The sequence below is a fragment of the Ornithorhynchus anatinus genome, chromosome 5, assembly GCF_004115215.2.
Source record: "Ornithorhynchus anatinus isolate Pmale09 chromosome 5, mOrnAna1.pri.v4, whole genome shotgun sequence".
Classification (NCBI taxonomy): Eukaryota; Metazoa; Chordata; class Mammalia; order Monotremata; family Ornithorhynchidae; genus Ornithorhynchus; species Ornithorhynchus anatinus.
Genome location: NC_041732.1, coordinates 3,834,872 through 3,858,835, shown reverse-complemented (window position 1 = coordinate 3,858,835; position 23,964 = coordinate 3,834,872). Strand labels below are relative to the sequence as shown.

At 53.0% G+C, this 23,964-nt stretch overlaps 3 protein-coding genes across 5 annotated transcripts; all 3 read left to right on the top strand.

Annotated features, from left to right (window-relative positions):
• The first annotated feature begins 7,475 nt into the window (after nt 1–7,475).
• On the top strand, nt 7,476–9,413 carry LOC114812011 (apolipoprotein C-I-like). The gene is made up of 4 exons (XM_029064500.2): nt 7,476–7,577; nt 7,732–7,805; nt 8,847–9,003; nt 9,215–9,413. The coding sequence occupies exons 2-4, from the start codon at nt 7,751–7,753 to the stop codon at nt 9,276–9,278; spliced, it is 276 nt and encodes a 91-aa protein (XP_028920333.1). The 5' UTR covers nt 7,476–7,577; nt 7,732–7,750; the 3' UTR covers nt 9,279–9,413.
• Nucleotides 9,414–12,269: 2,856 nt separating this feature from the next.
• APOC4 (apolipoprotein C4) lies at nt 12,270–14,551 on the top strand. Its single transcript, XM_029066094.2, has 3 exons — nt 12,270–12,420; nt 13,892–14,051; nt 14,260–14,551. The coding sequence occupies exons 1-3, from the start codon at nt 12,360–12,362 to the stop codon at nt 14,510–14,512; spliced, it is 474 nt and encodes a 157-aa protein (XP_028921927.1). The 5' UTR covers nt 12,270–12,359; the 3' UTR covers nt 14,513–14,551.
• A 1,616-nt stretch (nt 14,552–16,167) lies between these two features.
• Nucleotides 16,168–18,094, top strand: APOC2 (apolipoprotein C2). 3 transcript variants are annotated; one of them, XM_007660876.3, is made up of 4 exons: nt 16,168–16,230; nt 16,456–16,543; nt 16,708–16,858; nt 17,886–18,094. In XM_007660876.3, the coding sequence occupies exons 2-4, from the start codon at nt 16,492–16,494 to the stop codon at nt 17,992–17,994; spliced, it is 312 nt and encodes a 103-aa protein (XP_007659066.1). In that variant the 5' UTR covers nt 16,168–16,230; nt 16,456–16,491; the 3' UTR covers nt 17,995–18,094. The 3 variants fall into 3 exon arrangements, with proteins under 3 accessions (XP_007659066.1, XP_007659065.1, XP_007659067.1); XM_007660875.4 differs by lacking the exon at nt 16,168–16,230 and having other exon boundaries at nt 16,304–16,543; XM_007660877.4 differs by lacking the exon at nt 16,168–16,230 and having other exon boundaries at nt 16,318–16,543; nt 17,904–18,094.
• The last annotated feature ends 5,870 nt before the right edge of the window (nt 18,095–23,964 follow it).

The following is a 23,964-nucleotide window of genomic DNA, read 5'->3' as shown; positions in this document are numbered from 1 at the left end:
CATAGGATTTTAAGCAGTCAATCTGCGATCTCCTTCCTTCTTATCTACTCTCTTCTCCCACTACTCCCCAGCTCGGACTCTTCTTTCCTCTCAGGCCGACCCACTCACTGTGCCTCATTCCTTTCTCCTATTACACACTTCTTGCTTACACCTCTTGTTTGGAACTCCATCTCCCTTCACATCTGGCAAACCACTGCTCTTCCCATCTTCAAAACCCTTCTGAAATCACTTTGCCTTCAAGAAGCCTTCCCTAATTGAACTCTCGGTTCCCCAATCATGTATCTGCCACTGCCATTTCATCACTTCCGTACCACCTAAGCACATAGGCACTCACAACACTCGTTAGCACTTATCTACATATATATTTTATATATTAATTATTGTATTTAAGCACATTACTGTTTGCCAAGCACCATTCTAAGCACTGGGTAGATACGAGAGACTTGTCTCTCTCGTTCACCCCACACATCCTAGCCGTTACCAAGACCTGCCGGTTTCACCTCTACGATATCTCCAAGATCCGCCCTTTCCTCTCCACCCAGACGGCTACCTTACTGTTACGGGCTCTCTTTATATCCCGGCTAGACTAATGTGTCAGCCTTCTCTCTGACCTCCCTTCCTCCTCTCTCGCCCCGCTCCGGTCTATTCTTCACTCCGCTGCCCGGCTCATCTTCCTGCAGAAACGATCTGGGCATGTCACTCCCCTTCTTAAACAACTCCAGTGGTTGCCTATCGACCTCCGCTCCAAACAAAAACTCCTCACTCTAGGCTTCGAGGCTCTCCATCACCTTGCCCCTTCCTACCTCTCCTCCCTTCTCTCTTTATACCACCCACCCCGCACGCTCCGCTCCTCCGCCGCCCACCTCCTCACCGTCCCTCGGTCTCTCCTATCCCGCCGTCGACCCCCGGGCCGCGTCCTCCCGCGGTCCCGGAACGCCCTCCTTCCTCACCTCCGCCAAACTGATTCTCTTTCCCTCTTCAAAACCCTACTTAAAACTCACCTCCTCCAAGAGGCCTTCCCAGACTGAGCTCCTCTTCTCCCTCTACTCCCTCTGCCACCCCCGCTTTACCTCTCCGCAGCTAAACCCTCTTTTTCCCCTTTTCCCTCTGCTCCTCCACCTCTCCCTTCCAATCCCCACAGCACTGTACTCGTCTGCTCAACTGTATATATTTTCATTACCCTATTTATTTTGTTAATGAATTGTACATCGCCTTGATTCTATTTAGTCGCCATTGTTTTTACGAGATGTTCTTCCCCTTGACTCTATTTATTGCCATTGTTCTCGTCTGTCTGTCTCCCCCGATTAGACTGTAAGCCCGTCAAACGGCAGGGACTGTCTCTATCTGTTGCCGACTTGTTCATCCCAAGCGCTTAGTACAGTGCTCTGCACATAGTAAGCACTCAATAAATACTATTGAATGAATGAATGAATGAACAAGTTAATCAAGTAAGACACAGTTCCAACTCCACATGGAACTCACGATCTAAGCAGGAGAGATAGAGCTGGAATTGAATCCCCATTTTACAGATGAGGAAACTGAGGCACTGAGAAGTCGATTTGCTTAAATTCATCCCAGCACTTAGTACAGTGCCTGGTACACAGTAAGCACTTAACCAGTACCATTCTTTTTATTTTTAGTATGTGTCTTCCCAAGGTTACACAGCAGATAAGTGATGCTGGGATGCTTAATTTATTCTAATGACTGTCTCCCCTGCTAGATTATAAACTCCTTGGAGACAGTGATCATTTATCAATATATCATTCAATGATATTTATAGAGCAGCATGGTGTAGTGAATAAAGCATGGGCCTGGGAGTCAGAAAGTCATGGGTTCTAAACACAGCTCTGTCACTTGTCTGCTGTGTGGCCATAGGCAAGTCACTTCATTTCTCTATGCCTCAGTTACCTCATCTGTAAAAATGGGAATTGAGACTGTGAGCCCCACCTGGGACAGGGACTGTGTCCAACTCGATTTGCTTGTATCCACCCCAGCGCTGAGTACAGTGCTTGGCACAAAGTAAGCACTTAAATGCCATCATCATCATTATTATTGTTATTTCTGTTTGCAGAACATACATTCATTCATTCATTTAGTCAATCATATTTATTAAGTGCTTACTTTGTGCAGAGCACTGTACTAAGCACTTTTCAGAATACAATACAATGGAGTTGATTGTGTTTACTAACTCTGTTGAACTCTTCCAAATGCTTAGTACAGTGTTCTGCTAAGTACTCGATAAATACTCCTAAATGACTGATTGACCTTTTCCAAGAAGGCTTCCCTAATTAATTCCCATCTCCTCCACCCTTAGCACTTATGTCTTTTATTCCTATCCTCAGCACTTTTATACATCTTTATTTATTTGTAAGTTCAGTTGTTTACCCAAATGCCTGATTCAGTGAATGTTTATTCACTCAACTTGGTACATTTGGACTTCCTGTTTATGTCCTTGTTTTTGCTCTTGCTCCAGTTATTGGTAAATACTTTTTGTCGGTAATAATAATAATATTAAGTGCTTACTGTGTGCTAAGCACTGAAGTAGATATAAGATTATTCATTCATTCATTCATTCATTCATTCAATAGTATTTATTGAGCGCTTACTATGTGCAGAGCACTATACTAAGCGCTTGGAATGTACGATTCGTCAACAGATAGAGGCAATTGCTGCCCAATAACAGGCTCACAGTCCAAACAGGGGTCACAGCAAAGCAAAACAGAACAAGACAGCATCATCAAGATAAATAGAATCATGGGGATATACACCTCATTAACAAAATAAATAGGGTAATAATATATACAAATAAGCACAGTGCCGAGGGTGGGGGGAGGGAAGAGGAGGGGAGGAGGAGCAGAGGGAAAGAGGGGAGTTGGACACATTGCATTAGATTGCGAGCTCCTCAGGGCAGGGAACTAGTGTTCCTTCTTTTGAACTCTCCCAAGTAGCATTTTTTCAAATGCTTACAATATACCAATCATTGTACTAAAATGCTGGGGGTAGATAAAAGTTAATTAGGTGGGGCTCAGTCCTTGTCCCACATGGGGCTATCAGTTTAAGCAGAAGGGAAAATGGGTATTAAATCTCCATTTTACACGTGAAGAAACTGAAGCACAGAGAGATTAAGCGACATGCCCAAGGTCTCACATCAGGCAAATGTCAGAGCCAGGATTTAGAATCCAGGTCCTCGGACACCCAGGAAGGTGTGTCTTCCATTAGGTCAAGCTACTTCAGGAGGTCAAGGGTTCAAGTGGTGTCAGTGAGTGCTGCTGCTGATGTTGATGGTCTGGGAAAGGTCAGCAGGAAGAAACTTGGGCTGGTCAGCCCCAGGACAGAACCAGGGCAGACTGGACCCTGAGTTTCTAGTAGGCTTTCCCTGCCAGACATCTCATGCGCCATCCCAAACAAACCTCTACTGTACTCTCCCAAGCTCTTAATACAGTATCTTGTACACGGTAAGCACTAAGAGAGTACCACTGATTAATTGACTGATATGATAAGGTGATGCTGATGGTATTTGATAAGCGCTTACAGTGTGCCAGCTACTGAGGTGGATACAAGCAAATCGTGTTGGACACAGTCCCTGTTCCATATGGGGCTCACAGGCTTCAGCTCCATTTTACAGATGAGGTAACTGAAGCCCAGGGAAGTGAAGTGATTTGCCCAAGGTCACACAGCAGACAAATGGCAGAACGGGAAGTAGAACGCAGGTCCTTCTGACTCCCAGGCCCGTGCTCTGTCCACTAGGCCACCCTGCTTCTTCTGTGTGGAGAAATCCACACTCAGGCTCGATCCTATAGTTAAACCTCCCCAACTAGCCTGCTAATCAATCAAAAGTATTTATTCAGTGTTGTCTAATAATGATAATAATAATTGTGGTATTTGTTAAGCACTTACTATGTGCCAAGCACTGTTCCAAGCACTGGGGTAGGTACAAGGTAATCAGGTTGGACACAGTTCATGTTCCTCATGGGGCTCACAATCTTGATCCCCATTTTGCTGTTGAGGTAACTGAGGCACAGAGAAGTTAAGTGATTTGCCCAAGGTCACCCAGCAGACGTGGCAGAGTCAGGATTAGAACCCATGACCTCTGACTCCCAGGCCCATGCTCTTTCCTTTAGGCCAGTTTTCTCTGTGGAGAGGGGAAGGTAAATCAGGGAAGGACTCCTAAAGGAGACGTGATTTCAGAAAGATTTTGAAGATGGGGAGAGTAGTGGTCTGCTGGATGAGAAATCCCAGGCAGGGGGGTGGGCATGATGAAAAGAGAAAAGATCATGAGATACAGTGAGTAGGTTGGCTCGGGAGGACTGAAACTTGTGTGCTGGGATATAGTGGGAAAGGAGAGAGGATAAGTAAGAGAAAGAGAGCTGAGAGTTGATTGAGTGTTCTAAAATCAATTAGGCACCCCCACACACACATACACATCCGAGTATTCCCTGTTTCTGTCCCTCAATCTGTGTCCCTCCTTAATCAACCAATGGATGATATTTATTGAGTGCTTCCTGTGTGTTTACAATACTCCCACCTTCAATCCCCACCACTCTCCTGGTTTAAACCCTAAATTTGTTCCTGTGTCTCCTTCTCCCTTCCCCCCTCCCAGGGCTCAATGGCAGCTGGGATCCAAGGAATAATAATTGTGGTATTTGTTAAGCACTGGACTGAGCCCTGGCACAGGTACAATTGCACAGTCCCTCTGCCACGTGGAGCTCAAAGTGTAAGGGGGAGGGAAATGATGATGATAACAACAACAACAACAATAATAATAATAATAATACATTTTGGTATTTGTTCAGCGCTTACTGTGTGTGGAGCACTGGATTAAGTGCTGACCCAGATACACGATATTCAGGTCGGACACAGTCCCCTCCCACATGAAGCTCACGGTCTTAGTGAAGCAGCGGGGCTCAGTGGAAAGAGCCCGGGCTCGGGAGTCAGAGGTCATGGGCTTGAATCCCGGCTCTGCCACTTGTCAGCTGTGTGACTGTGGGCAAGTCACTTTACTTCTCTGGGCCTCAGTGACGTCATCTGTAAAATGGGGATTAACTGTGAGCCCACCGTGAGACAACCTGATTACCCTGTACGTACCCCAGCGCTTAGTACAGGGCTCTGCACATAGTAAGAGCTTAACAAATACCAACATTATTATTATTATCAATCCCTATTTTACAGATGAGGGAACTGAGGCTCAAAGAAGTGAAGCGACCTGCCCAGCGGGCGCGGGGGGAGTGGGATTAGAACCCAGGTCCTCCGCCTCCTGGGCCTGGGCACTTTCCCTGCCCAACCTGACCCTCGGAGCCCCGAGGTTGGCTTCGTGGCTTAGTCCCAAGAGAGTCCCAAAGAGGCAGGGAGGGCCGGGGGCTGGAGGGGCAGGAAGCCTGGGTCTCGGGATGCCAAGTGAGCCCAGTGAGGGGTGGCTGAGTCGGCAGCGGCCCCTCCGTGTTGCAATTTCTTTCCCCCTGAGTCGGCTCCGGTCTCGTGTCTGTCTGAGACTTTCACAACAAATCCTCCGGGCCGGGGGCCGGGGGCTGGGGGCTGGGGGCTGGGGGGACTGGCCCGGGGGAGGGCGAGGCGCGAAGCAGCCAACCCGGGCCTGGGGCCCGCGGCCGCGGGGAACCGCCCCCGCTCCTCGCCGCCAGGGGTCACTGGCGGTCAGCGCGGAGCCGCCGCCTCCAGCCTGACCGGGAGTAACCTCGGGGTTCGGCCCCCCACCCCTCGCCGGGATGGATGGAGAGGCGGGGGTTGGGATCGGGGTCCGGAGCCCGGCCGACATCCCCGGGGGACCCATTAAACCGGGACTGGCACTTGGAGGGGAAGGGCTTTGGGCTGAAGCTGGGGTTGGGGGTGCGAGGACCGGGTGGCCACCGGAGGGTGGGAGCGACGTGCCCCGTGGGGGATGGGCTCGGGTGGGGTAGGACGGAGGGGAAGGATGTTGGGCGAGGTTGGGCACCAGGCGTGGGAAACGCTCCCGGGGAATGTGTGGGGGGCAGAGAGGGTGAGGTGGAGGATGGGGGCGGGGAGGAGGGGGTCCTGATGCGTGGGGAAGGGTCAGGAGGACAGGGGGGTCCGGATGGATGGGGGGAGGGTCAGAAGAGGGGGGTCCGGATGGATGAGGGAGGATCAGGAGGAGGGGGGTCCGGTTGGATGGGGGAGGATCAGGAGGAGGGGGGTCCGGATGGATGGGGGAGGATCAGGAGGAGGGGGGGATCCAGATGGATGGGGGAGGGTCAGGAGGAAGGGGGGATCCAGATGGATGGGGGACGGTCGGGGTGGGGTCCGGATGGATGAGGGAGGATCAGGAGAAGGGGGGTCCGGATGGATGGGGGAGGGTCAGGAGGAAGGGGTGCTCCGATCGGATGGGGGAGGGTCAGGAGGAGAGGGGCTTCGGACGGGTGGGAGTGGGTCAGGCGAGGGGGCGCCCCAGACTGGGAGGGCGTTCGGAAGAGGAGGCGCTCCAGACGGGTGGGGGCGTCAACTGGAATGAGGGTTCTGGACGGGTGGAGTATAACGATAATAATAACTGTGGTATTTGTTAAGCGCTTACTATGTTCCAGGCACTATACTAGGGTGGGGTGGATACAGACAAATCGGGTTGGACACAGTCCCTGTCCCATGTGGGGCTCAGTCTCAATCCCCGTTTTGCAGATGAGGGAACTGAGGCACGGAGAAGAGAAGTGATTTGCCCAAAGTCACACAGCAGACAAGAGGCAGAGCCGGGATTATTCATTCATTCATGCATTCATTCAATTCATTCAATCGTATTTCTTGAGCGCTTACTGTGTGCAGAGCACTGTACTAAGCAGTTGGGAGGTACAATTCAGCAAAAGAGACGATCTCTGCCCACAACGGGCTCGCAGACTAGAAGGGGGGAGACAGATAACCAAACAAGTAAACAGGCATCAGGAGCATCATTATAACTAAATAGATTTATAGATTCATTCATTCAATCGTATTTATCGAGCGCTTACTGTGTGCAGAGCACTTTACTAAGCGCTTCCAAAGTACAGTTCGGCAACAGATAGAGACAATCCCGACCCAGCAACGGGCTCACAGTCTAGAGAGGGGGAGGCCGACCACGAAACAAAACAAGTAGACAGGCATCAATACCTTCAATATAAACAGAATTATAGCTATACACACATCATTAATAAAATAAATAGAATAATTAATATGTGCATACAAAAATGGATAGAATTATAAGTATATGTACACATATACACAAGTGCTGTGGGACGGGGAGGGGGGCGTAGAGCAAAGGGAAAGGGTGGGGGCGATGGGGAGGGGAGGGGGGGGGACTCTTGGGATTAGAACCCATGACCAGGGAGATGAGGAGGAGGGGGGCGCTCCAGACGGGTGGGGGAGGAAGAGGGAGCACCCCAGTCGCGTGGGGGAGGAGGAAGGAAAGGAGCCGGGATCTTGAGTTGACTGAATTTTCCCCGCCCCGCTCCTAATCCCCCCCGCCTCCCCCTCGCCCCCTCCCCACACACACTCCTCCCTCTTTCCGTCGCCCTCCCCCGCCCCGGCCCTGATAAAACCAGAGTCCGTGGCGTGGTCCGAACCAGATCCTTCTCTTTACTCTGGTGAGTGGGATTGGCTAAGGTGGGGGGTTAGGGGGGATCGAGGGAAGGAGGGCAGAAACGGGGAGAGCGGGGAGACCCGGAGGAGCACTCAAGGACTTAGTGGCGGGGTGCCCTCCCCGCCTCCATCACACTGACCCTTCCCACACTCTCGCAGTCCCCACTCAGGATTCGCCATGAAGCCCATCCTGTCCCTCGCCGTTCTGGCTGTCGCTCTGTCTGTCCTATCAGGTACGGGGGCGGGTTTGGGGGCGGGGGAGGAGGTGGAGGGGAGGCAGGAAAGGGGGTAATGGGGAAAGGAATTCGGGGAAGCGGAGCTGCCCCTGGGATGCGGAGCGTTGGCTGTCCTGACCTCCGCCCAGGGTCCTTCCCCCAGGCCCGCATCACCCCTCCATCACGCTTCGGATCCAGCTATCCCAAGCTACATCTCCAGCTACCCTACGATAACACCCACTTCGCATGGGTCTGCTTGCATCTACACCACGCGGGACCCACGCCTGTCCCTCCAGCCTGGTCCTCTGCTCTGCCTGCTCCTGGATCCCTAACCCCCTGGCCCCCCCCTGAGCCCCTAAGCCCTCTCAACTGCCCTAACCCCTCAACTCCCCCAGCCCCTCAAGTTCCGGATCTCCAAAGTCCTGGAGCGCCTCCCGTCCCAGTTCTAGACTATAAACTCGTTGTGGGCAGGGAATGTGTCCTTTTATTGTTATATTGCCCTCTCCCAAGCGCTTAGTACAGTACTCTGAACACAGTAAGCGCTCAATAAATACAATTTTCTGACTGCTGGCCCTCCCCCTCAGATCAAGACCCCTACTCCTACGATCCCTCTGGGAGAGGAAGGGAAGCCAGACTGAGGGCGGGGGAAATCTAGAAGGGAATGAGGGAGCGGTACTAGGCCTCTCTGTGTAGTCATTCTCCTCTTCTCCCCCGTTCCCCAGCCCCACCGCCCTTTCCCCTCTTATTCCACGCGAACTGGAGCCTCACGGAGTTCTTATTTGTCTGGATAGTCTGCTTAGCAACTAGTGACATCATCCAGCCGCTCCCCCTAGGATTGGCTGCTCTGGGGCCAAGGCGGGAGGGTCGAAGGAGCGAATCCAACACCTCCCCCGCCCCAGCTCCCCCTCGCTGCCCTTTCCAGTTCGCCAGTCTTGTGACCCCTCCGCGCGCCCCCACCCCTCCAAGCCCCATTCCCTGTCCAAGGCCTCTCCCCACCATAGCCCTCCCCCCTCACCCTGAGTTCCTGACCTGTGGCCCATTCGCTTGGCTCTCCTCCAGGTCCTGACCCCGTGGTGGCACAGGACACGGTGGAAGATGGCCTTAGCGGCTTTGAGCGTTTCCAGGCGAAGATGAAGGAGTTGGCTGACACCTTCGGGGAGAAGACCAAGGCCGCCTTTTCCGAACTGCATGACAGCGAATTTTCTGTCAAGACCAGGTGACAGGACCCCGAGGACTGGGGAGTTGAGAGCCCAGGGGGCTAGGGGAATTGAGGGGCTGGGGAACTCAGGAGGGTCGGGAGGGCTAGAGGACCAGGAACACACAGATCAGAGGATTAGGCTGGAGGGAGCTGGTGGGCAGGGGAAGGGGGAATTTGGGTGGGGGGTGTCCTCCCTATTGACCCCATTTCTGCTCCTCTCTCTGTCCAGGAACTGGTTCGCAGACAACTTCCGCAAGCTGAAGGAAAAGGTGGACAGCCTCAAACAGGACTAGGATTGCTGAACTACCCCTGTCGCGAGGCTCTCCGGCTTGTCCCCCCACCCCAGGCCCATCCCCCATTGAATCCCGGCAGATAAAGCCCCTCCTGTGCCAATCCCTTGTTTCAATAAACCCTGAGCAGCTCTCCCAGCCTCTGTGTGTGTGATTTGGAGGGATCATGAGAGCGGGGTTGGAGAAGAGGAAAGGGACAGGGAGATGGGGTGGGTCATGGGCCACCATTGCTCAGTTTTAGAAAGAGGTGGAGGGTGAGGAGCAACAGGAGTGCTTGGGAAGAAGCAGGGCTGGATTGGGGAAGAGGATGGGATGGGGGAGAGGATAGGCTAGTATGTGGGGAGAGGCAGGGCTGGAGTCGGGGGGAGGAAGGACTAGGGTGGAGGAAAAGCAGGACTAGAGGGAGAGTCAGAGTCAGGAGAGTCAGGGCTGGGATGAGGTAGAGACAGGGCTGGGGTTGGGGAGAGGAAGGACTAGGGTAGGGGAGAGGCAGGGCTGGAGAGAGGTAGGACTTGGACTGGGTTGGAGGAAGAGCCAGGGCTGATGTTGGGGGAGAGTCAGAGCTGGAGTGGGGGAGAGGAAGGGTTGGGATAGGGAAGAGGAAGACTAGGGTTGGGGAGAGGCAAGGCAGATGGGAGAGGCAGGACTGGGGAGGGGGAGAAGGGTCTGGTGTGGGGAGAGAAGTGAGGCTTGTGTTGGGGGAGAGGCAGGGCTGAAGTTGAGGGGAGAGGTAGGTTTGGGGTTGGGGATGGGGCCTGGAAGACCTTCACCTCAGTGGATTGGGTCTAAAACAAACATTGGCAATCCCCCCAGCAGGCTGGCCTTGAGGGGAGGAGTGGCTCTTGCTTTTGCCATTTCAGTCAACAACTGGGGGCAGGGAACTGGCTAGAGCCAGCCCTCTCCATCTGCCCACCACCCCTGCCTCAGCAGAGATTTCCCTGCTCAGACCTCGTGCTCCCAATGTCCCCCTCCCCATCAGCAGTGTAACTCATGCTTAAAACCCCTTCTGCCTGCTTTATGTCGGCCAGTAAGTGTCATTTGTATTTATTGAGCCCTTGGGAGAGTACAGTATAACAGACATATTCCTTACCCACAACGAGCTTACAGTCTACAGGGATAGGCAGACATTAATATAAATAAAATTACAGATACCTACCTAAGTGGGGCTGGGCCGGAGGATGAATAAAGGGAGCAAGTCAGGGCAATGCAGAAGGGAGTGGGAGAAGAGGAAAGGAGAGCTTAGTCAGGGAAGGCTTTTTGGAGTTGTGCCTTCAATAAGGCTTTGAAGTGGGGGAGAGTAATTGTCAGATATGAGGAGGGAGGGTGTTCCAGGCCAGAGGGGAGAGAGGTAGGAGATAGAAAGGATCGCGATACAGTGAGAAAGTTAGAATTAGAGGAGTGAAGTGTGCAGGCTAGGTCATAGTAGAAAAGAAGCCAGGTGAGGTCTGGGGGTCAGGGGCAAGGTGACTGAGTGCTTTAAAGCCAATGGTGAGGAGTTTCTGATTGATGAGGAGGTGAATGGCATCTGGCTGACCCTTCCTCCTGCCATCTCCAAAGCCTTTCTGAAATCCCACTTCCCTGATTAATCTCTCATCTCCCCACTTTATATCCCTTAGCTGCCCCTTTAGCACCTCTGCATCACCAAAGGCTGGGTATTCATCCCCCTCCACCCACCCAGCCCTTATATACATATCTTTAATAATAATAATAATAATGTTGGTATTTGTTAAGCACTTACTATGTGCCAAGCACTGTTCTAAGCGCTGGGGTAGACACAGGGGAATCAGGATGTCCCACGTGGGGCTCACAGTCTTAATCCCCATTTTACAGATGAGGTAACTGAGGCACCAAGAAGTTAAGTGACTTGCCCAAAGTCACACAGCTGACAGGTGGCCGAGCCGGGATTCGAATTCATGACCTCTGACTCCAAAGCCCGGGCTCTTTCCTGAGCCACGCTGCTTTATTACCTCTTGTTATCTGTAGTTGATTTTAGAATCTATCTCCTCAACTGGAAGATAAATTCCTTGAAGACAGGGATCCTGTCTAATAATTTTATTATTCTCCCAAGCACTTAGTACAGTGCTTTGCACACAGTAGGTGCCCAATTAATAGTAATGATTGATCCCCAGGTCTATCTTTCCTCCCTCCTTGCTTCCCTATGCCCCCAGATGCCCTAGGCTTTGTCCCTCTATTCCCAGTACCTCCCCCCGCCTGTAGCCCCTTCCTCCTCTATCCTCCCATCTTCCCCAGAACTCATGACACCCCTAACCAGGGCCTTTAGAATCGACCTCTTTCCTTCCAGTGCCCCCTGCCCCTCTCCCTCCAGTGACTATTGTCCCTCTTCCTCCAGTGTTCTTGTCCCTCTCCTTCCAGTATCCCCTGCTTCTCTCTCTCCTATGCTCCCTCCTCCTCCTGCCTCTCTCCCTCCAGTGCACCCTTCTTCTCTCCCTCCAGTGTCCCCTGCTCCTCTCCTTCCAGTGCTTCCTTCCTCTCCCCACCAAGTGCTTCCTGCATTTTCCCTCTAGTGTCCCTGCCCCTCTCCCTCCAGTGCCTCCTGCCTCTCTCCCTCCAGTACTGTTCAGTCTTGCTCTCATCTCACCTCTGACCCACTGACTTTCCTGGAAACCCATGATGGGGGGGAAGGGGGCAGAGGGGGCTGGGGGGAGGAGGAATAGAAGGATTCTTTGGGCAAGAGGCCTACCCTAGGGGCAACGACATTTTCTTCAAAGCCCTGCCTCTGGGGGAGGGGAAGAGAGAGCTTTGATGTGGGGGGCAGAAGGGGTGAAATGAACAGGGTTCTGGGGGGTGGAGGGGAGGGGAGAGAACGGGAAGGTAGGCAGAGTGGGGAGAGTGAGGGCTATGGGAGTGGCAAGGACAGTGAGGCTGGGGTGTTGAGTCAATGACCACTCTATCAACTCAGAACAAAGTCCATCTCCCAGCTTGGGACAACGGGGTGAGGGGACTGGGGGCGGGAGGACTGAAGGGATGAAGGTGGGGGGGTCAGAGGGGGAGGAGCACCATGAGGCTGTATCCCTCAAGGGAGCACGGAGCTGCTGAGAGGACGGACTGACAGACGCCGACGAAATGTCCAGTTCCCGACGTGGCCTCTTGCTGCCCTGGGTGCTGCTCCTGGCCTGGGCCCTGGGTAAGGGTGGTTGGGTGGGGGCAATGGGGACCCAGGGAGCAGGGGTCCAGGGTGGCAGACTAGGTGGGGTTGAGTGGGCGAGGGGAGGTTGGGGGTAGAGGTACTAGAGAACTGGGTGCAAAGGATTGGTGACCTGTAGGACTGGGAGGAGGGGAGAATTTGTGTGTATGTGTGTGTTGTGTGTATTGTGTGGGGGTGGGGGATGGGGTCGGTTGTTCCCAGCAGAGAGCTGGTTTTTCCCAGCAGAGAGCTGGTTTTAAAGTGTTCAACAGCTACCTGAATCGGCTCACTGTCTATCTGGCAACACCATCCCAGGATAACCAACCCCAGGGGCCACCCCCCATGACCACCCTCCTCCCCTCAGTAGCCACTACTCCCATGACTATGACCCCTGTGTCTATCACCCCTATGGTAGCCATTTCCTTGTCCCAGACCCTTGTGGCCACTCTCCTGATGACCATCACCCCAGGGCCACCATCCCCATTGGTTATAACACCGAGACCATCATCCCGGTGGTCCCATCAGCTCCATGGCTATAACCCATGGCCACCACCCCATGGCTGGAAGCCAGTGGTCATCATCCCCATGGACTGCTGGAATAGCCCACAGAAGCAGAGCAGGCCAACAGGCAAGCACCTAGTTGTTGGGAGCAGGGGTGAGCTGATGGAAAGACACAGTGTGGTCAGGCCCAAGATGCCCAAAGGCCTGGGGTGACCCAGTTGGGCAGAAAGAGAGGTACTGACAGGAGGACCCTGGACAAAGGCCCAAAGTGGTAGGGTGGGCAGAGACAGGCTGGAGCAGGAAGAGAGGAGAGGTGAAATTGACACAAGGACCCAAGGTTTGGTGGTAAATAGCTGGGGCAGAAGTGGAGTTGCCTGAAGAGGCTCAGGAAGGAGGCTGGGGAAACAGCCATCAGCTAGTGAAAGAAGAGGGACAAAACAGAGGGGGTGCAGGTGGACCCAGAGGGAGAGAAAGGCAGACAAACTGGTCCCGGGGGTCAGTGCAGTAGAAAGAACACAGTAACAGTCAATCCTGGAAGCCAGTGAAAAATGAGGAGGCAGTGTTCTCTGAGAAGAGGTCACATGATCACGGAGAGGGGTAGGAGAGATTACAGAGAGGGTTCTGGTTGCCAAGAGGGTGTCAGAGTTGCTACAGAGAGTCAGGCAGTCAGTCAATCATATTTACTGAGTGCTTTCTGAACGCAGAACACTGTACTAAGCACTTGGAAGAGTACAATATCACAGTATAACAGATACACTCCCTGCCCACATTAAGCTTGCAGTCTAAAGGGAGAGATAGACAATAATATCATGTCCAGTCCAAAAGGAAAGGGGTCACAGAGAGGGGATGGGGCATCCTGGAGAGGAGTCAGGGGCCCAAGGATGGGTGGAGGGCACTGGAGAAGACAGGAAAGTGGAGGGTTGGGCAGGGGACACACGCAGCCCAGGGCTCAGGACTCTTCCATCTGTAGGAGTCTGGGCCGGGGAATCCCCCACGAAGGTGGTGCCGGCTGAGGAGGTCCCAGTGGGGACGGGCTGGGGCATTAGCCCGATGGTGTGGGGGGCTGTGGATCGCTTCGTGAAACCGGTCGTGAACAAGGTCACCACCCGGGAAAACTGGACCTGGTTCTGGTGAGTGGAGGAGAGCGGGGTCCCCGGAGAAAGGAGAGACTGGGGCTGGGGGACAGACGCAAGTGGCAGGAGCAGGGAGAAGAACCCTGGGGAGTGGGAATCGTGGTGCTTGGGTCCCTGAGAAGGAGGGGTTCTGGGATGGGGGAAGGGAGAAGGCTAGAAGGAGGGGGAGAAGCCTGCTTCTGATTCTTGTGATTGTCCCCTGCAGGGCTCCGGCCCAAAGTTCCCTGGCTCCCGTGGGTGCCTTTCTGGCTACTTACTACGAAGACCACCTGAGTGATGTGAGGGCCCGGACCAGCCAGTGGCTGCAGACCACAAGCCAACGGGCCATGGGTCGGGCTCGTAGCCTCCTGTGCTTCCCGCTCCTCTGCCAAAAGGAGGGGCTGAAGGAAGGGGAGGGCAACAGGAGCAGGGAAGAGCCTGGACCCCCATCCACATTAAACCTCACCTCGGAGCCTTAACCTTAGCCTGGGAATAAAAGGAAGAACATGGCTTTGCAATCTCTGTGGCTTTTCTTTCCAAGTGGTCGGCTTGTCTCCCTGGATCCAGTGTGGGGGCAGGGGGTGGGGAGTAGGGAGTGGGAGTGCTGTAGGGATGGATGGATGCAGGAGAGGTTCCATTCCTGGAGCAAAATCTTGCAATGCAAGATGAAAAAAAAGGAAATCCTGGGGAGACTGAAGAGGAAGGGGCTCAGAACACCACAGAGGTTGGGCTGCTGGCTCAAAATTGGACAGTAGAGAGGCCCAGAGAGGTTAAGCTACTGACCCAAAGTTGCACAGCAGGGAGGTACAGAGTGGTTAAGCTACTGGTCCAAACATACACTGCCCACAGAAAGACCTTCTCTTGAATTCCATTCTGGAAATAGAAACCCAGAGACCCAGAGGCCTAAAGTCACACAGCCTAGAGACTCTGCCCACCAAGCCATTTCCCAGGTCTTGAAGCCTGAAGCTTTTGGCTGGAGGGGCCTCATGGCAGTTAGTTCCTCCAGGCTCAGGCTCCTTTTCATTATAATGCCAGAACTGGAATACCAGAGAAGTTAAGTAACTGGCCCAAAGTCATCTAGCATTAAGGCTGTCCACCGTGAACATGGGGAAACCAGGAACTTAAGCTGAAGGACTCAGTGGCTTAGGAGTGGGAAAAGGAACATAAGGTTTTGGGGTAGCTTTGCCCGACTCTCTCCGAGCTGGTCCCCAGTTCCAGCAAGGTTGGGGACCTCCCTTCCTCAGGGCAGACACCCCTCCCAACCTTCCAAGGAGGAGCATGGGGAAGGAGAAGAGGAATATACCGGCCCCACCCACAATCTGAAAGGGTCTTTCAGGCCTTAAAATCAGAACACTGGGGTCTGGCTCCCACATCCCTGGTACTTCCCCTTCACAAAAACCCAGGCATCATACACCCAGCCTCAGCTCCTGTTTTGGAGACCAGGTCAACCCTCCCAGCCCATCACCAAGGAGTCCCAAGCCCCAGCTCTGGTTCCCCCACTCTGCTTCTGCCGCCCCAGTGCCCAGATCTCCGCCCAACCTAGCACCTCCATTCCCTCATGGAACCCAGGCCTCTGTTTCTCAGGCCTTATCTCTCCCCAGGTTTCGGTCCCTGCTTGGGGGAGAGGCTGCTGGGGTGACATATCTCTCTCTCTCTCTCTCTCTCTCTCTAGATATATAGTGATTGGGTTTGAGGGGAGAGAGATATCTTCTCCCACCCTGCTTTTTATTATTATTATTAGTATTATTAACAATAAAATTAATTAATAACAATTGTGGTATTTATTTAGCACTTATTATGTGCCAAGCAGTGTTCTAGATGCTGGAGTAGATACAAAGTAGTTGGGCCAGATACAGTCCCTGTCCCACATGGTGCTCACAGTCTTCATCCCCATTTTACAGATGAGGTAACCGAGACCCAAAGAAATTAAGTGACGCATCCAAGGTCACCCAGCAGACACGTGGCGGAGCTGAGATTAGAACCCACATCCTCTGACTCCCAGGCCCGTGCTCTTTCCACTAGGCTAAGCTGCTTTTTCCTAAACATGTGCCCTCCCTGCCCCTTTCCCCCACCTGTCCAGCTGCCTCTGTTGGCCTGGACTTTGGTCTCCCTGAGGGCGGAGTGGGAAGAGAAGGGGTTAGTGTTGCCTATAAAGCCACTGACCTTGTCCTGGGGAACAGAGACCCCAGAGCAGGAGGTGAGAGAGGGAGAGAGGGAGTGGGGAGGCAAGAGGGGGAGAGAAAGGGGGAAGTTGGAAGGGGAGGTGGGGGCGGGGGCAGAGAAGAGGCGGGGATGGGCTCTGGACCCAGCCAGGAGGGGTACAGAGAGAGCCTGTTCTCAGCTCTCTGTCCTTCCCCGGCCCCCGCTCTCTGACTGGCTATCTGCCTCCCTGGCTCCGTCCATCCATCCGGCCACCACACAGCCCTATCTGTCTGCCCCCCAAGTCCACTCTGCCACGATGGGACCCCAAGGCATCTCTTCTTTCTTGCTCCTGCTGCTGCTGAGCTCCGGTGAGACAAGGGAGGAGGGAACAGGAGGTTGGGCAGGCAGTCCGGCCTGAGTGGGGAGCGGTTTGAGGGAGAGGGGAGGGGGCCGAGGGCAGAAGTTTCCTTCCTGGGCAGGGGTGGGAGCCAAGGAGGGAGGTCCAGTGGCTGAAGTCTGCTTCCTCCTGCAGTGGTCCAGGCGGCTAGGCTCCGTCGGGAAGAGCCCCAGACCCTCCTGTCCAGGGTGCAGGATACTCTGGTAGGCTACCTGGGAGCAGTCAGCACCACAGCCCGAGAGCTGTATGAGAAGGCAAAGAACACCGGCCTGAATGAGAAGATTAGGTATGGAGCCTCGAGCCCCCTCCACTCCCTGGGCCCCTACTGTCTTCAGGGGCCCAGTCCCACTGCCTCTCTGCTCCCACCCCTCCCCTTACCCTCTGGCTCCCAGACACTCTCTTCCACAGCCCTCATTCTCTGGGCCCCAGTCCCCCATCCTTCCAGCTCCTCACCCTCTATCTGGGGTCCAGACACTCTCTCCTTGAGCCCTCACCCCCTGGGGTCTGGCCCCACTATCCCTCCAGCCCCTCAGCCTCAGGGCTCCAGACACCCTTTACCCCAGTTCCCACCTTCTTGGGGTTTAGACACTCACCCCTGCAGCCCCCCACCCTCAGGGGAGCTCACACACACATCCCTTCATCCCTCATCCCCTGAGACTCAGTCACCTACTTTTTCAGGCTAACAGTCTCTGGGGCCCAAGCACCCTCTCCCCCTACCCCTCACCCTCTGAGGCCCAGACACCCTCTCTCCTTCAGCCCCCAACCTTCTAAGATCCAGACACCTTCTCCCCCAGCCCCTTATCCTCTTGGATTCAGACACCCACTGTCCCAGCCCTCAACCTTCTGGGGACCTAGATACCCACTTCTCCAGGCTCCTACCCTTCTACCCCTGCCTTTCACCTTCTGGACCTGAGACACCATCTCCCCCAGACCCTTACCTTCCTGTATCCAGACATCCTCTGCCCCAGCCCCCAACCTTCTCGGGGCTAAGACACCAACTCTCCAGGCTCCCACCTCTCCCCCTGCCCCTCATGCTGTAGGGTCCAAGCACTCTCTCCTTACCCCTGCTCTACATCTTGTGGGACCCAGACACCCTCTGCCTCGGCCCCTAACCCTCTGAAATCCAGACACCGTCTTCCCCACCTTCCATTCTCTGGGAGCTCAACCCTTCACTCCTCCAGCCCCCGACCCTCTGGGGGATCCAGACACCCTCCAGGAGCCCAGACACCCTCCCCTTCAGGAGCTTCACCCGGATCTTGCTCTCCAGTCCTTTATTGCCCTTCCCCTACAGATCTCAGGTTCCTTCCCCCCAGCTCCCTTTCTCCCCACAGGGATGCCTACAGTAAGAGCACAGCGGCCATGACCACCTACACCGGTATCCTGACAGACCAGATCTACCACTTGTGGGCTGGGGATCAGTGATACACCCGGGACCACCCTCCTCCCCGCCCCCTTCACCCTCCAGGGAAGGAGCCCTGGAATCCACAGTCTCCACCCCAATAAAGCAAACGCCCCAACCGGCTTTCAGTCCTCTTCCTCTGGGTTGGGGGTCACCTGGAGCTCTGAGGGGAGCAGGGGATCGGGTGGGAAGGGGGCTTAATGGGTTTAATGGGCACCGGGATGCCCTGGCTCCAGAGTGGGGCCAGAGGGCTGGGATGAATCCTGGATCACGAAAGGCAGTCCTGGTGGTGCTGCCGGGGGAGCTGAGGCCGGCTGACTGCAGCTGGTTCTGGGGAGCGGGGGGAAGGGGGAGGGGAAGCGGGCCTCCAGCCAGAAATAACAGTGACATGTGCCTGAGGAGTGGGCGGGTGGGGAGAATCTGAGCAGGCTGGAAGGAGCCCAGGGGCGGAGTGTAATGACAGTCCAAGCCCACCTTGCCTCGCTTCAACTCTGGGGTGGCGAGGGTCCACGGCCCAGTATAACACGGGAGCGGATAGCGCCGCTTCTGGCAGCAGCCTGCTCTCTCTCTGTCAATCAGTCAGTCGTATTTATTGAGAGCTCACTGTGTGCCGAGCACTGGACTAAACGCTTGGGAGAGTAGACTATAACAATAAAACAGGCACATTCCCTGCCCACGACGAGCTTACAGTCTAGAGGGGGAGAATGACATTAGAACGCTTAGAACAATCAGTGCTTGGAACAGTGCTTGGCACATAGTAAGCGCTTAACAAATACCATCACTATCATCATATAAATAAACAAATTACAGATACGGACATAAGCGGTTTGGGCCTGGGAGCGGGGGGGCGGACGAAGAAAGGGAGTGGGCGATGCAGAAGGGAGTGGGAGAAAAGGAAAGGGGGGCTTAGACAGGGAAGGGTAGTCCAAGCGCCCCTCTGGGGGAGTCACCCCGAGATGGGGGGCTGAGAAGAGTGTGAAAGGGGAGAGATTGGGGCTGGGGTGCCAGAGGGGGACGGGAGGGGCGGGGACACATGTTCTGGGCAGCTAGGCCCGGGTCCCTGTTTGCTTTGGCCCCCGGCCTGTTCGGTGGGGGGGTCTAAATAAGGACGGATTGTTCTCATGGGGGGGGAGCGGGGAGGGGGACGCCCCGCCCCAGGGCAGGGGGCCAGATACCCCCTTCTCCCAATTCCGGATCGCAGGTCACCCAGTCCAGCTCCCTTCCCTTCGATTGCCCAGGGGGTGCGGGGCAGAGGAGGCTCTCTGGGGCGCGGGCGGGAGGAGGAAGGGGATTAGAGCGATTACGGGATTACCAGGTGACCAGTTGAGGGAGGGTGAACGACTGTAGATCGCAGGTGATTTCCTGGGGGTTTGGCGGCTGGTTCCGGGGAGGGTGCCGCAACAGATAATAAATAGTAATGTTGGTATTTGTTAAGCGCTTACTATGTGCCAAACACTGTTCTAAGCGCTGGGGTAGATACAAGGTAATCAGGTTGTCCCACGTGAGGCTCACAGTCTGAATCCCCATTTTACAGTTGAGGTACTGAGGTACCGAGAAGTTAAGTGACTTGCCGAAAGCTGACAGGTGGGGTAGCCGGGATTAGAACCCATGACCTCTGACTCCTAAAACCGTGCTCTTTCCACTGAGCCTAACTGGCTGCCCACCCGCCACCCCCGGAGGGGCATTTCACCGAGCGCAAAATTCGTGAGTGTGTGTGTCACTTTCCCCCTTAGACTGTAAACTCATCGTGGGTAGGGAATGTGCCTGTTTTATTGTTATATTCCGGTTTCCACCAGTCCTGCGGAAAGGTGTGGGATTCTGGTGGTCTGGAGAGAGATTCTGCATTAATCCCGGACCTGCTACTTGCCTGCAAGGTGATTTTGGGCTCGTCACTTCTCTGTAACTCAGTTTCCTCATCTGTAAAATGGGGATTAAGAACCTGTTATTAATGATAATAATACATTCATTCATTCATTCAATTGTATTTATTGAGCGTTTACTGTGTGCAGAGGACTGTACTAAGCGCTTGGGAAAGTAAAATGCAACTATAAACAGTGACATCCCCTGCCCGATTTAATAGTAACAGTAACTGTACTAATAGCTAGGTTATGTACCCTCCTTTTTATGGTAGTTGTTAAGCGCTTATTATGTGCCAAGCATAGTACTAAGCTCCGGGATAGAAACAAGCTAATCATTTTGGACACAGTCCATCTCCCACATGGGTCTCACGGTCTGGAGCCCCGTTTACAGAGGAGGTAACAGAGGCACAGGAAACTTAAGTAACTTACCCAAGGTCACACTGCAGATATGTGGTACAGCTCCTCTGATTCCCAGGATGGTGCTTTTTCCACTAGACTGTCCTGCTTCTGCACTAGGCCACTCTCCTTCTCTCTCCCCCTTAAACTGTGTGTGGAACCTGATTACCTCGTATCTCCCCTGGCATTTAGCACAGGGCTTGGTGCACAGTAAGCACTGAATAAACACCACAGCTATTACTATTAGCATTATTAGAGATTCCACCAGAAGGTCCCCCCTCTCAGACCCCAGGCCTCCTGCCTCCCCTTCTCCCCCAGACCGGTAACCCAAAGAGCCTGCTCCAACTCCCCATCCCATCCCAGGTCTCCTGACCTACAGCCTCACCCCCTTCAGGGACCCAGGCCCAGTCTCCCCCTCCTCCCCACGCAGGGAGCCAAAGCCAGAGCTTGTGCCTCCTCCTTTATTCTTTGCAAAATGGATTTTTCCAGACTTAAAAAGTAGCTACATGTATGCATAGGGGAGAATTTTGAATTTGATTTAAATTTTTAATCTAGGCAAAAATCTGCTTTAAACTTCACACAGTCCATCATCTGGGGGTTTGTGGTCACTTTTATCCGTCATATCCGTCAGTCAATCAGTAGTATTTAAATGCCTACTATATGCAGAGCACTCCCGGGAGAGTATAATTGTGTTAATGAACCTGATCCCTGAATTTACATTCGAATGTGGGAGATGGACTTTGAAATGGTTTACAGATCGGAGGGATAATAATAATTGTGGTATTTGTTAGTACTGGGGTAGATGCAGGATAATCATTCATTCACTTCATTCAATCATATTTATTGAACTCTTACAGTGTGCAGAGCACTGCACTAAGCACTTGGAAGAGTGCAATATAACAATAAACATTTCCTGCCCACAGTCCCTGTCCCACATGAGGCTCACAGTCTAAGGGGGAGGGAAAACAAATATGTAATCCCCATTTTAAAGATGATAAAACTGAGGCACAGAAAAGTCAAGTGGCTTGCCCAAATCCTGCAGGCAAGCGGTGGAGCTGTGATGAGAACCCGGATAACGCTGATCTCCTGACTCACAAGTCTGTACTGTATCCTTGAGCCACGATATGGGTAAAAGCTGGAAGAGGAGGGTGTACAAATCACCATGTGCAGAAGTGCCCTAGGTGGTTGCGTTTCTATTTTCTTGATTCCCACACAATGGGATCCCTATGGGAGTGTTTCTTCAGTAACATTAGCCCTCCCCGGGCTTGTTCGGTGACGCAGGGGCTCGGAGGGCCACCGTCCTGCCAGCCTCACCCAACTTGGGTCAGTGAAATTGCCCTCCGTGCTCACAGACAATGGGCACCACCAGTGACATTCACCCATAGCTGGGTGCGCTGCCGGAAAGCCCAATGCGTGTCCCATCCTGGGTGCACACACGCACACACTCAAGCGTGCAAATACCCATACACATAAACACACACACGGCTCTTTGTTGGGCTGAGGTGGAGGCTGCCGTGCTTGGCGTTTTCTTGCTTTTGCCCCCTTTGTCTCCTGATCCTCCTGAAGTTTCTGCTTGAAAGGAGCTGCTCCTCTCTGGATTGCAGTATGCCACGCTGGTGTGCCTGCCCCTGCATCTAGCTGGGGTTCTGTGAGGCCATAACTGTGCCCTTATATTTCCTGTGGGCCCCCACACTCCTTTTGTTTTTGATCACCCACTTGGAGTTCACTGAATAGTGGCTGTTTGGGTACCTTACTATCATCCATTCTCTTCATTGTGGCCAGCTGTTTAGGTATCCTACCATCATCCATTCTCCCCATGTGGCCAGTTGTCTGGGTATCCTACCGTTATGCTTCTGCCTCATATTTCCAGCTGTTTGAGTACCCTAATATCCATTTTCCCTTTGTGACCAGCTGTCTAGGTATTCTACCATTCTCCTCATGTGTCCAGCTGTTTGAGTATCCTACCAACATTCTCCCCGTGTGGCCAGCTGTTCTAGTGTCTTACCGTCATCCATTTCCCTCATATGTCCATCTGCTGGGTGCCTAGGGTTGTCCATTTTCCACAAATTCCAGCTGGCTGGGTATCACACTGGCATCCATTCTTCTCATTTATCTAGTTATCTCAGTATCCTACAATGACCCATCTTCCTTATATGTCCCAGCCAACACAGCTGGACTACAAAGTGTACAGCTTTAGTGCTAGGAAGTGGACTTCTTTCCAGGACTATGTTTGTGATCCTGTCCTGCCCCTCTTTTTTGATCATGGCTGTACCTCCCCCTCTAGACTGTAAGTTTGTTGTGAACAGGTTACATATCTGCCAACTCCGTTATATTGTAGTATAAACACAGTAAGTGCTCAATAAATACGTTGCTGGATGGAACTCCTCCAGAAATCAAAGAAAGCATGTGGGCATTAGGGGGAGGGCGTGTGTGGCTGGAGGAGGAGGGAGAGGTGAGCACCATGTTGGACAGAAACTGTGTCCAACCCAATTTGCTTGTATCTACCCCAGTGCTTAGTACAGTGGGTGGTGCAAAATAAGAATTTAACAAACATTTGTCCCCCAGCCTCAGGATAGACAACACCACAGCTTTGAAGACCTAGTTTGGTTTGGGTTATAACTTTCCAGCAGCCTGTGTTTGTTTACCCAAGTGCTTTGCACATTATAAATGCTTAATAAATACCATCATTATCTATTATTAACAACCAAATGATGACTGAGGCAACATGGCTTAGTGGAAAAAGCACAGATCAATCAGCAAAATTCATTTATTCTTTAAATCATATTTATTGAGTGCTTACTATGTGCAGAGCACTGTTCTAAGTTCTTGGGAGAGTACAATTCAACAATAACCTACCCAAGAGCTACACACAGCAAGAGTGGAAATGTGTCTATCAACTGTGTTATATTGTCCTCATGTTATATTGTCCTCTCCCAAGCATTTAGTACAGTGCTCTGCACACAGTAAGTGCTCAATAAATATGATTGATTGTTTAATAAACCCAATCACTAACTAAAGACTGACTGCAACCAGGGTCTGCTTTCACAGTGGAAACTCCAGGCCCTTGGTAGAGGAATTAGGAAGGAAATCTCAGCAAAGTCCATCTGCGACTCTGGTTAGAACTGCCTCTCTGGCCTGGATCCCTGGATCACAGCTGAAGGAATTATCAGTGGAGGCTGTGAGGTGGAGGAGACACATACCAAATGTTAAAATACTAAGAGTTCCGGATTTAGCCAGATAAAACTGATTGGGAGTGGTGACTGAGTCTACATGGGGTCAAATACTAGAATATCAGTCCTCTTGCTATCTAGTAAACCTTCTTCCCATTGTCTCCCCTTATCTCTGTCCCTTCCTCCTCTCTCCAATCACTCCTCTTTCCATCTTAAGCCTGAAGTAAAGAGTTCCACCCCATCCTCTCTGTCCCTCTCTTCTCTCTCTATCTCTCTCTGTCTCTATTTCTCTGTATCTCTCTCTGTATCAGTAAGTCTCTGCCAACTACGCACTGTACCTCGATCTCATCTTTCTCACCACAGTCCTCTCACCCACGTCCTGCCTCTGGTCTAGAACACCCTTCCTCTTCATATCCGACAGACAGTTACTCTCTCCACCTTCAAAACTTTAGCGAAGGCACATCTCCTCCAAGAGGCCTTCCCCGAGTAAGCCCTCATTTCCTCTTTTCCCATTCCCTTCTGCGTTGCCCTGACTTGCTCCCTTTATTCACCATCTGCCCCACCCCTC

Excerpts from the sequence above, each read along its gene's own strand:
- LOC114812011 (XM_029064500.2), top strand. The coding sequence starts at position 7,751 with ATGAAGCCCATCCTGTCCCTCGCCGTTCTGGCTGTCGCTCTGTCTGTC. Across the intron at positions 7,806-8,846 it reads CGCTCTGTCTGTCCTATCAG|GTCCTGACCCCGTGGTGGCA; the intron begins GTACGGGGGCGG and ends GCTCTCCTCCAG. Across the intron at positions 9,004-9,214 it reads GAATTTTCTGTCAAGACCAG|GAACTGGTTCGCAGACAACT; the intron begins GTGACAGGACCC and ends CTCTCTGTCCAG.
- APOC4 (XM_029066094.2), top strand. The coding sequence starts at position 12,360 with ATGTCCAGTTCCCGACGTGGCCTCTTGCTGCCCTGGGTGCTGCTCCTG. Across the intron at positions 12,421-13,891 it reads GCTCCTGGCCTGGGCCCTGG|GAGTCTGGGCCGGGGAATCC; the intron begins GTAAGGGTGGTT and ends TTCCATCTGTAG. Across the intron at positions 14,052-14,259 it reads GAAAACTGGACCTGGTTCTG|GGCTCCGGCCCAAAGTTCCC; the intron begins GTGAGTGGAGGA and ends TGTCCCCTGCAG.
- APOC2 (XM_007660876.3), top strand. The coding sequence starts at position 16,492 with ATGGGACCCCAAGGCATCTCTTCTTTCTTGCTCCTGCTGCTGCTGAGC. Across the intron at positions 16,544-16,707 it reads CCTGCTGCTGCTGAGCTCCG|TGGTCCAGGCGGCTAGGCTC; the intron begins GTGAGACAAGGG and ends TTCCTCCTGCAG. Across the intron at positions 16,859-17,885 it reads GGCCTGAATGAGAAGATTAG|CTCCCTTTCTCCCCACAGGG; the intron begins GTATGGAGCCTC and ends CCTTCCCCCCAG.